The following is a 12391-nucleotide window of genomic DNA, read 5'->3' on the forward strand; positions in this document are numbered from 1 at the left end:
GGTGGTCTTGATCTAGAGGATGGGAATTTCAAAAGTCTTTATAAGCCCTTGCACAGCAATTTTGAGGGTCCTCCTTCTTTCCTGCGTGTGAGGGGAGCACCCTGTTGCAACAGATCAATAAAGATCAAGCTTACTACCTGCTTTGCTTCTCAATATTCTCTGGTTGGCCGCTGTTATTTTCTCCTACCAACAGGGAACCTATGTAAGGACTCTATATGGGCTCTTGGATACCCCATAAGGGAAAAGGGCACATTTTTATTTACAACAGGGCCAGCAGGAAACTCTCCTTGGCCAGCCATGCTTTGCCCTGGGCAGCCTTGCAGAAGACCAAAGTGAGCCGGCTAATTGCACCTGTCTGCACTGCCATCTCTCGAGGTGAAAAGGGAGAGGCCCCAGGCACCTCGGACTTCCCAGCTTTCCAGGATCACTCTTCTGCCACACAAGGCAAGGGACTGCGGGCTCCAGCCTTCCCCAAGTCATAAAGCTTTGGTTTCAAAGAAATCATGCTTCTAATGTCCAGTTATGTCACTTAGACAAGACTGAGCAGACCCTTTGGGCCTCCAGATTTACAGCCAAGTGGTAAAGAGGGTTTTACATGCAGCTTGGCATATTTATTTCCTCCATTTCTAAAGTGTCCTTCATCCAGGCCATTTTGTAAAACTCAGTTCAAACAGTACTTCCAATAAAAGCCATTTTAAATCTTAACGATTACTGGAAAGCCACATTCCAAACCCGACGTCACTTCAGCAGAAAGGAAACATCAATACATTGGCCTAAAACTACCCAACCAACGTGAAAGGCAACAAGGCAACAATCTACCCTCCCTTTGCTGCTGTGAATCGTAACACGATGTTGGGATCCTGTCACCTTGCTGCTGTTGAAGCAGCTGCACTCTGCTTTCTACATCCCTCTGCTGGGAGAACTGTCCATTTATTCTGACTCTGCTTCCTGCTACTGAACCAGCTCCTGATCCACAAGAGGACCTCTCAATTTCCTTTTTACCAATCCCCTTATTTTTCTTTGGAAAATACCCTCTTTTGAATACAATTCAGATGAGCTGGCAGGTGCCATCCCACTCGTCTCTGTGTATCTGCCCAGTCCTCCAAAGAAAGACCCTGCAGAGTCACACCAAGGGTCCTTTGAGCTCAGCACTGTTTCCCACCCATGATCTGCCAGGTTCCTTCACCAAGCCAAGCCCACAGGCTAAGCACATAGGCCTCCTCTACTGTTCTCTGTGCCTAGCAACTGGTACTCAGGGGCACAGAGTACTGCTGATCACAGAGAAAACTTGCAGCCATCACAGCAATAGCTGTGGAGAGATCGCCTTCTCTTCCTCCTTCATGCTTGTGGGGCCGTGCTGTGGTCTAAACCACTGAGACTCTTGGGCTTGCCGATCAGAAGGTCGGTGGTTCAAATCCCCGTGATGGGGTGAGCTCCCGTTGCTCGGTCCCTGCTCCTGCCCACCTAGCAGTTCGAAAGCACACCAGTGCAAGTAGATAAATAGGTACCGCTCCGGCGGGAAGGTAAACGGCATTTCTGTGCAATGCTCTGGTTTGCCAGAAGTGGCTTAGTCATGCTGGCCACATGACCCGGAAGCTGTACGCCAGCTCCCTCGGCCAATAAAACAAGATGAGCGCTGCAACCCCAGAGTCGTCCGCGACTGGACCTAATGGTCAGGGGTCCCTTTACCTTTAAGCCAGTGCTCTCCATCACCATACTTTGTGGTGGAGAGAATTCCTGCATCTCCCGCCACTCAGGTTTGTCCTTGGCTTATTCCTCTATCTATTTTCTCCACAACACATGTAATTTTAGGCACCTCTATCCCATCCGCCCCCTCATCTATTTTCTGCACTATAAAGGCCCAAATGTTGTAATGTTTCCTCCTAGAAGAGTTCTTCCAGCCCCTTGATTGATTTGTTTACCCCTTTCCAGCTCTCCAGATGTGAGTGGCCGGAAGTGATCACAAGAGCAGCCCACACCTTAGATATTCGTTAGGCCATCATGATACCAGCAACACAGATTTGTCTAAAGGAGGTGCGAGGGGCTGTGTCACTTCCAGCTCTGCCCCTGGTGCAGAGTCCGCTTGTTTTGCTCACCCCCACATACTAAGCGGAGCTGGCCACCATGGCCCCACAGAGTCACAGCCAATTTGACCCCCATCTGTGTGCACACACAGTTGCAAAGCCTTGAGGCTCTTGCAGGAAGATCCTGGTAATGTCTAAAGATTAGGTCATTCTCCCACTCTAGTAGGCAACTATCCATGGGTTTATTTATTTGCCTGCCTGCTTGCTAATTTCATTCCACCCTTCGTTGCACAGAAATCCCAAGTTGTGTTAGAGTAAAACCAAAACATACAATAGCAACCATTTAATAACAAAGCTCAATGCAAAATTATTGGCATATGATACCCGATCTGCTGCCGAGATAATCGTGGCCAACAAGCTCACCTCTTCATGAGGCCACCCTGGATGAAGAAGAGGTGGGTTTTAAATTGATACCTAAAACTAAATAGTTTCTGTAACAGGCCTAGTTTGTGAAGTTCAGGTGCCACCACCCAGAAGGCCCCTCTCCTGACTAGCCAAAGGGCAGACTTCACCTGGGGATGGAATAACAAAAACAGTCTCCATGGTAGAGTTAAAAAGCCTAGGCAGGCTAGTGGAGGAAGATTCCCAGATTGTATGTTGTTTGGGGCCTTGTATGCCACTCTCTCAGCAGCAGCATAAAGATAAAGGTAAAGGGACTCCTGACTGTTAGGTCCAGTTGTGGCCGACTCTGGGGTTGCAGCGCTCATCTCACTTTATTGGCCAAGGGAGCCAGTGTACAGCTTCCAGGTCATGTGGGCAGCATGACTAAGCCGCTTCTGGCGAACCAGAGCAGCGCACGGAAATGCCGTTTACCTTCCTGCCGGAGCGGTACCTATTTATCTACTTGCACTTTGACTTGCTTTCGAACTGCTAGGTGGGCAGGAGCCGGGACTGAGCAACGGGAGCTCACCCCGTTGCGGGGATTCGAACCGCCAACCTTCTGATAGGCAAGTCCTAGGCTCTGTGGTTTAACCCACAGCGCCACCCACATCCCATTGATTGACTCAATGGAGGAAGATTCCCAGGTTGTATGTTGTTTGGGGCCTTGTATGCCACTCTCTCAGCAGCAGCATAGGAAGGCACAAAACACAGTGGGAAAATGGTTAATAATATTTCTAACAAATTAGAGAAAATAGGATAAGATGAAGGAAAAAGGGATTGATAACAGAAACCAGGGAAGGGTGGTAGGAAGTCAAGGGACTCTGAGACTCCTAAATGTGAAGGTGAGGGATATGTTTAAATAGAAATTTGTTATGTAAAATCTAATAAAAATATTTATTTCAAAAAAGGAAGACCTCAGAGCAAGACATAGGGCTTATTCATACTTACGTTTTGCCCCTTTCTTTCCAGGCAGAGGCCTGCACTTTAACCCTCCATGTCTAAGCTCCCCCCTCCCCGAACTTTCCCTGCAAAAACCTACTCTTTAAAACCGAATCGGAGCAAATGTAAATTCAGAGAAAGTTCTAGAGCACAAAAAGGGCACTCAGACATGGAGGAAAGGTAAGTGTGGACAATCACATACAGTATTGGCTTATTTGGAGATCCCAGATATCCTGGACACACCATTCTGTGTCTTTGAGTATTAATGGGCTCATAACCTAGCTTGATTTCCCACTTAGTCAAGCAGAATTTCTCTTTCAATTGGAAGGCTGAAAGAGCCATGCATAACACTTAGCAACAAAACAGACTGACTTCCTGTGCTGATTGATTTGAGTCCAAGCAAGCAAGCATGCAAGCATTGTGGGATGTTCCCAAGGTGGTAGAGAAACACAACTGCTGGGACTGTCTAGGATTGGGATATGGCAACCTTTCAAGATGTAAAATAAGCCTAGAGCTGGAGTGCCGCTTCTACCTTGCCTGAGAACCTTTCCCCCGCTGTACTGGTGTGGGATCGCAGAATGTTCACAAATACTCCAACTATCTAGGATGAACATGCTCCAAATTGCTACCTTGTTAAAAAGTGCAGGGTTCAAAAAAGAAGTGGAAACTCAGTCTGCCGTGGGGTGTGGGGCTGCTTGCAAAGAGCCTGAGGGCCAGAACAGGCCCTGAAGCCAAGTGGTGCAGAATCAGAAGGGCTGCAGGACGTTGAGCAGAATGGGCAGTATGCTCAGCTCAAGTGCTGTATGCAAGCGATGGAAAGCAGAGTGGCACAGGCTTAGCAAAACTAGCCCTCGCCAGGTCGCTGGTGCTGAGAGTGTCACGATTTTCCTGCCTCCCTCATGACCATCGCCTTGGACTCAAGGGATGGGTGCAACGCAGCAAGGAAGAAGCCTTTATCCTCACCCCACACCCCGCAGTCCGTTTGCCCTTCCCTTGCATCACTGATGAGCTGTAGCTTGAAACAAAGTCTGTGTTCCCTAATGGACCGCTGTAGAGAAATTATTTCTGCAGAAGATCCAGCCTGTCCCTCTTTCAGCTGTGTTTACATTTGCTCACGATATTTATCCCTTCAAAGAGTTCATAGGAGAGCACAAACAAGCATTGCAAAACACAAGGAAGCAAAGGAAAGAACTGATAAACAAACAGATCAGCAGAGAAACAGATTTTTAAAAGCCAGTAGTGTGAAAATACCATGGCATTAAATACCCTCCACCTCCCCTCCACTGGCCACCACAGAGAGCGATAGAAGTCAGGCCTACAAAGGGAAAGGCCTCTCCCAAAAGGAATTTTTTCATCTCTTGCCGGAAGGCGGGTGAGGAGGGGGCTGTGGGGGTCTGGAGTCCCAGGGTCTTGGCACAGCAACTCCCCCCGCCATTCCTATCAAACAAAGCAATGCCTCTTAATTCTACAGCACAATCCTATCTACATGTCTACTCAAAAGTAAGCCCTGGTGAGTTTAATGGGACTCGTTCTTGGTTAAAGGTAAAGCTACCCCTTACTATTAGGTCCAGTCACGGACGACTCTGGGGTTGCGCGCTCATCTCGCTCTACAGGCCGAGGGAGCTGCCGTTTGTCCACAGATAGCTTCCGGGTCATGTGGCCAGCATGACTAAGCTGCTTCTGGCAAACCAGAGCAGCGCACAGAAACACCGTTTACCTTCCCGCCGGAGTGGTACCTATTTATCTACTTGCACTTGACATGCTTTTGAACTGCTAGGTGGGCAGGAGCTGGGACCGAATGGGAGCTCACCCCATTGCGGGGATTCAAACCACCGACCTTCTGATCAGCAAGCCCTAGGCTCTGTGCTTTAGACCACAGCGCCACCTGCATCCCTTACTCTCAGTTAGGTGTGTCCTTTAACTGACACTGTTGACCACGAGTGAAACGGTCACGCCAGTGCTTTTCTTGGTGAAATTTGCTTTTGTTTAAATCGATGGGGTCAAGAGGAAGGAGTCCAGTTTGTTTGAGGAGAAAAGGGTGGCACTGCTACCCTGTGCCCAAGGGTCTCCACTGAATTGGGGCAAACAACAAGCCAAGGAAACCCAAATTGCTGTTTGTTCTGATTCAGTGTTAAAGAGCAGGTTTTCCTGGGAAAAGCAGCTTGCGGGCAGGGGGAGTGCTCATGTGCAAACCGGGAAAATGTGGAGCTGTGCCTGGAAAGCGTGGGGTAAAAAGCAAGTGTGGATCAGCCCACAGGCTCACAGCTTAAAGCAGCTTTTCAACCAACTTGAAAGAAACACTCATTTCTCTGCTTTATAATCTCCTCCTGTTTTCACGCTGTCAAATCAGCTGCATCAGACTTCGAACCCTGCAGGACGGAGCATCTGAATGGTGAGTGATCCAACTGCAACATTAAAAGTTTCTGAGAAGGTGGAGCGGCAGAAAGAGAGATGGACACAGCAATCTAATGCAATCCAATCTCCCCTTCCTACCCACAGGAAACAAGATCTATAACACAAAAGAGTGTACAAAACTCATTCAATATTCCATCACATACGAAAAAGGAGGCAGCGCAGAAACACCCCCAGTGACCCCCAGCAGCTGATGCAAACTCAAAGACATCTATCATCCCCCTAAGCGGCACAGCCTGCAAAACGTCGCCACAGCCATATTTCCACATATCCTGGGCAGACCACATTGTACGTGTGCGTGAACCAGGAACTACTAGACCTCAGCCATGCTCTGAAGTCATAAAACGACCACCTGTCATTTGAGCAGCTGGAAGGAAAGAGGCATGGCTCAAGGTGCTTTCTGAGTCCGCATTAGTTCCAGTGTGTCAGCAAGATCTTGTTTGGAAAGTGCCGGTTGACAAAGCGTTTGGGGGCAGTGAGCTGCTCCCTTCCTCTTAACTGGCAGCATGCCGTGAAGCTAACGTCAACAGAACGGTCCTCTGAAGGGGCTGCAATGCACTTGTATGTGCCAGTGATGGTGCCTCTCGCACTGAAAGGGATCTGGATCCTTCACAGCCGGATGGAGCCACACATCCAAAGCAGAGCCAAGAGGACACAGCAAAGGTGCAAGGAGGAAGCCTTGTCCGCCCAGAGAAGAGGGGAGCCCTCCAAGCAACTGCTCTGGAGGAAAGGCAACCAAGGGGTCACATACCCCTTCCAGGCAGGATACAGAAGCAAACCTAACCAACCAAACCCATGACGACATGCTTTTGCTGCCTTCAGCATCAAGGCTTTGCCAGGGGACACACATCATGGGGAATCAATGGCTCAGCACCCTCCAATCCCCATCACCATCCCTGACCACTGGCTATTTTGTGGCTGCTGGGAGCTGGAGGCAAATCACTTCTGGAGCCCCAGCATTGTCCTAAGCCACCTGAGTCTTAGCCGTGGCCTCCCAAGGAATTTCCGATTTCTCTTCCTACCTTATGCAGAGCTGTGTATGCTTTTCTTGGGAACACAAACGCAAAGGACACAACACACTTGACACTCGCGCTCACGGTGCAGCTGCGCCCAATACTTACCCAGCAAAGGCTTGGATTGCAAGCTTGGAAGCGTCCAAAGACCCACCGCTGACTATGCGAGCCTTGAATGGGGAAGAAGGAAAATCTCGGTTACTCTGGGGGTGGGGCGAGCAGAGCGTGCCAGACACAGAAGACACCTAGGATGGAGTTGCTAAGCAGGGCCAGCTCCACGCCAAAGCTGAAGTCCTTCCCGTTTGAAAAGACAACAGAGCCACGTTCAGCATTTAGAGAGAAACCTCCGGCAGGGCGGCTGCTGGGGGTGCCCAGGAACCCCCCGCAGGCAGTTTCCCTGCAAATCCTGGAGTGCAAGCAGGGGTGGGGGTTGGCAGCGGCCTAGGCGACAGGTTGCCACAGCAGGGCAGCAAAACTGGGAACCAGGTTTGACCGTAGCGGACCCCCGGAGCTGGCACAACTTATGAGGTCAGAGAATCACAACAGTGAGGGTTCACTCTGCATATCAATGGAAGGCATTTGGAAGACATCAACTGAGGAGGACAGACGAAGCATGGAAAGCTGGGGGAGGGGAAACATGCGCCATCTCACAACTCAAATGAAGGGACCAAACAGGTCAACTGAGTCACAAAACAAACAGTCCAACAAAAGACATGACCCTTTAAGGAAAAAGGTGATTTTGGAACCTTTTCATCCACAGAACTGCTATCTGAAAGAGAATCGGGAAGAGGAGGAATAAAGGTTAGATCAAAGAGTCTCCAAGAAACTGTGCATAGCTCAGAGTGAACAGTTACAATCCTACCTAGAGCCTGGCCAGGCAGCCCTCACAGTCCTGGCTTTGCACTCTAGGGATGAAGCAAAGAGGAACAGATCAAGAAGAGAGGCTGGATGCCCCCACCCCAAGCCCAGGTGTGCGTTTTAGGCACGGTAAGATCTGGACTGTCACTGAGTGGTGGTGCTGGGAAGCCAGCCCCACAGACTCCGGCCAGAGGAGGCTGCGACATCATTTGGGGCACTGCTCTCAGCAGGCAGCCTCACTGCTAGGCATGTCTCTGGGAGGGGGTGTTTGTGTGCCTCCCTTCCGGCACACAGTAGAAACAAGGCCCTTGCATCATTCTAACAAATCTGCTCAGAAATCTCACCAAGGAAAGCAGTGAGCATATGGCACTTCCAATTGTCTCTCACATTTCATGCTGCAAAATGAGCTCCACATTAGCACATTGTTCACCAATGCTATAAAAATATAAAGCTGTCAGAGAGAGAAACTAATCTTGCTGATGATTATCACATATTTCATCCTTCTCCTTCTCCGAAGAAGAAAAGCCACATTTGCTGAACTAGGTGGTTCTCCTTTGATCTGATCCACCTGCAGGGCTCCTCTTGAGCTCTTAGGAGTGTTGAAGTGACGTCTGCAGCGCAGCCTGTGTCTTTCAGACATGCAGATTCCCTAGTCCTTCAACATTATTACTGTTATTATTTAGATTTCTTACTTGCCCTTCACCGTGAGGTCCAAAGGTGGGTTACACCAATTTAAACACACAAAATTAAAATCAGTTAAAGCAAATTACACCCAAGAGAACAGGGCGTGCTTGACAGTATTTCTCTCAGGTGTCAATGACACATGTTGCCGACACTTAGGAGGGAAGCTGGACCACTCCAGCAGTAACAAGCACAGGGCCCGCCCCATCCTCCAACACCCCCAAAGGTGGCCACAGATCGCCTCTCTAGCTGACTGCTGAGGAGTCACCTGTTGATCAGAGCCTACCTGAGCCAAGAGACTCAACATTCTTTTGCCCCTAATCCTGCAACCAAGGGCTTAGCCACACTGACCTTTGGCTAAGGTTGGAGTAAACATCAAACCATGTTTCCTGCGTATTGCCGTTTGCTCCAATTGAACTTTAAAGAGCAAATTTCATGGGGAAAGTTCCAGAGCAAAAAAAAGGGGCGCTCAAACATGGAGCTTTAAAGCACGGACAGTGCCTGGAAAGAGCAGAGGAAAGGTAACTGTGGATATGCCCTCAATGTTTTATTTTTCTTTTGCTTGTGCTGTTTCCCCCTTCAACTTTTTACAGCCCCCTTAAATAAAATGCTTGACCAGACTTCTTGGCTGCAATGCTTTCTCTTTTCTGTGTTTCTCAGAACAATTGGACAATACCTGCTGCTTTCGGAGAGGAGGGGGGCTGAAGCTGTCAGGCAGGAATTTGGCAGGCAGCCCCCTACTCTGAGTAGACCAGTGCAAGGCAGCAGCAGCCCAGCACCAAAAAGGGAGAGAAGGCAGGTCACCTGCTGCCACCGCTGCTGGGTTGGCATCAGAGTTGAAGTTCACCATGCTTCACATCCTCTTCATCATGGTGGCACCATCTAAATTAGGGATAACCAGTGGGGCAGAGTCCAACCACATCTGGAAGGAAGCTCCCGTCCTTCTTTGTTGGCCATTGGCTATGCTGGATGCTGAACATCCAACATCAGTTGGAGGACGGACCACAGGCTCCCCATCTCTGCCATCAAGACTAGAGCAAGCATTGACGAACTGGAACCCAGTTGGACCCATTGACCTCTGAATGGCCCCGATTCATTGGTCAGCACCTGGAGTAGCCAACAGTGTAGCCTCCAGATGTTGTCCTTGGACCACAGTTCCCATCATCCCTGACAATTGGCCTTGCTGGCCACAGGTTCCCCCACCCTGTCTGTATGGTCTTGCTGCCCTGTAGCAAAGGAGGTGACCAAGAGTTTCATGTCTTCTTGCCATTTTGCTACCAGAGAAGCCCTGGCGTGCAAGAGAACTGAGGAAGAGGGTGTGAGTCTGCTCTTGCTGCATCAGGTCACCTGCATGCCAGGACACTGGATTCAGCATCCCTCACTTGCTCAGGCAGTGAAATGCCAATCAGACTCTTTTACTGTCTTTGCGGACATGCTGTGTGAATCACACAGTCAAAAGGTAAGCAGCGATGAGGCCCCAACTGCCTCTGGAGAGCACAGTCTGAGCTGGGCTGCGAAGAGAGGCAGTCTCTAGCCACGTCCGTAGTGGCGGCGGCTCTGCTTTGTCCATCCGCTGCGATCGAGGAAATTGCTGCAGCTGAATTCGTGTTCACATTAGTTACATTTGCACCCAATGCCAAAGCTGCTTACCCTAGGCACCTAAGCCTTTATCTCGGACCCTCAACCCTCCTGGTCTCCCCAGAGCCCTAGCCCAAGGAGGTCAAATGGTCATCGCCTTTGGTGTGGGGAACCCCTGCTGCCCTGGTGTATGAAGCTGCCTACAGATCCGTCGGCTCTTACACCGTGAGCAATTTAGTTTTAACTCTACAATGATAGCAGAAGATGACTTGTTTGGCTTCTGCTCTTGCAAGCAAATGAATCCTTACATTACAAGCAAAAGACATGATGGAGAATGATAAAACATAAGCCTTTGTATAGGAGGAAGGAAAGCTGTAAGGCTGGGCTTTGTTACATGACTCCTGGTGGGCATCTCAGCACTGGGCAGCTGGTGAGGGGACATTCCACTACCTGCAAAACACACACTTCAATAGTGCAGGAAAAAGAGACTCCGCTACATGGTGATTTATATGCTAGAGGAGGGAAAGCTTTGTATTAAAGACCCTTCTGAGTCAACAAAGTTCTGTCAATTTCATGCTATTTTCCTCCCGTATTTGGAAAATATTTTGCAAACCACTCACATCATGCTACAACTCTGTTTTTGCTCACATTCCAAAATGTTGTCCTCAAAATAGAGTGTCAGGCTGTGTGAATAAAAGGAAACCACCCCAGGCTTGAGATGGACCTGCCCAGGGTAGGGGGCCCATTTGGTGGCAAAATCCTGCCGCCCCCTCCCATCCTGTCCCTTTCAGATGACCTGGCTTCTCTAGTCCTCCATCACACACGTGCTGCCAAGGATGCCATGCCTCCTCAGCAAAACACAACTGCCTGTCGCTGGACTTGAAAGCTGGGCAAGTCCAGCAGCAGTTAACGACCCCATCCCACCTTTCCCAGGTGACAGCACCTTAGCTCTGCAAATATGCAGATGAGTTGGAGCCCACCAGCCTCAATGGTCTTAAAACTGGGCTACTGCCAACATAGCATTGCCTCTCACCCCCTCTTTGACCATCTGAGATGCTGAGTTACTTAATGCAAGGACGACTCTCATTTTGGTGAAGGAGTGCCCAGCAGCTTCTAGATCTACCTTCTAAACATTTTCTTTATTTTCTTAAAACACTCTTCTGCTTTCCCCCTTGTTGCCTCTTAAAACCTCATTTTTACAAACTTCTTAATGCTGGCAGTTGGGTTTCTTGGCTGTCTTTGTGCAAGCTCCAAGGGATGTTGCTGCATCCTGGGCTGAGACTGTCTGGCTTCGTGATGCATAAGGAAGGCAGGAGAGAAAAGCCAAGCACTTTGGGCCCCGGTGAGAGGGGTGGAAGCTGGGTGCTCTCTGTCTCCTCTCACCAATACTGGCCTTGCACCACTGGGCTTCACATCCCCCCAAAGTGGGGTGGGGCACAGCTGGGCTGCCAGCTGCCAGTGGTTTTACTCCTCCCGTACCATGCCTGCCTCAGTGGGGGAATGCTTTCCTAAGAACAGGGAAATAAGCTGTGTGCATGAGATAAGAGAAAGGAAGGAAGGAAGGAAGGAAGGAAGGAAGGAAGGAAGGAAGGAAGGAAGGAAGGAAGGAAGGAGGAAGGAAGGGGACAAGTGGGAGCCAGAAGCTGAGCAAGCAGGCTGGCTATAGGACTGCCAAGCTATTTATTGGCATGTTGATTTTACACATACGCTTTCACAGAATGAGAAACAGTAACATTGTGTACAAGCACACCCACGAGTCTTCATTTTGTCTTTTATAGATCTTGCACGTCTTTTTCGGTTGTCCCTATTTTTATGCCTCCTCCTGCTGTTCTCTCTGTCTCTGCTAGGGTTGCCATATCTTGAAGAGAAAAAGAGAGGTCAGCCCAAGTCGCTGCCAGCCCGAGCCAAAGAAAGTGGTATGCGGGTGTGGGTGTGTGAGGTCGACGTGCCCGTGTGCCTCTTTTCTTGGCTCGGGCTGGCAGCAGCCACAGCCCAAAAATAACCACCTAAACCCAGACATTTCCTTTAAAATGTAAAAATCCACCTGGATGGGCATGCTGGCCCTTGTCCAGGTTTTCCGAGACATATGGCAACCCTAGCCTCTGCTTTATATTGTGGTGCAGATCTGGGAATACTGGATGGCACTGAAGCCAGCCTGTCTCCAATAGGCAACCATGTCTGCTAAGTGGGTGGACCATGGCTTTCTCGCTTTCCCCCTTGCTTCAGGCCGCAAGGCTAGCTCAAGCACAGCTAGCTGGACCACCAAGCTGGAACTGACCACGGCCAGCTGCTTGGTGTGCTTCAGGCTGGTGCCACTGAAGCTGACAAGGAGGTGGCTTGTCAGTCCAGAATTATGCAAGCCAGAGAAGCCCCTTGTCATTTCACAGTGGTCTACAGCTAAGTACTTAATTTGCTTTTGCAATTGTGCCAGATGCTTCCTTAAGC

The 12391-nt window shown here is 49.6% G+C and overlaps 1 protein-coding gene across 1 annotated transcript in view; it reads right to left on the reverse strand.

The window, feature by feature from the left end:
• The window catches only part of UNC13C (unc-13 homolog C), a 131107-nt gene that overhangs the window by 96689 nt on the left and 22027 nt on the right, over positions 1 to 12391 (reverse strand). The window contains exons 3-4 of the mRNA XM_081170723.1: positions 7576 to 7598; positions 6938 to 6999 (exon numbers count right to left, since the gene is read on the reverse strand). Coding sequence (XP_081026849.1) covers positions 6938 to 6999; positions 7576 to 7598 — 85 coding nt within the window. The remainder of the gene's footprint in view (positions 1 to 6937; positions 7000 to 7575; positions 7599 to 12391) is intronic.

This window comes from Podarcis bocagei (genome assembly GCF_964188305.1).
Source record: "Podarcis bocagei genome assembly, chromosome: 14".
In the NCBI taxonomy this organism is placed as follows: Eukaryota; Metazoa; Chordata; class Lepidosauria; order Squamata; family Lacertidae; genus Podarcis; species Podarcis bocagei.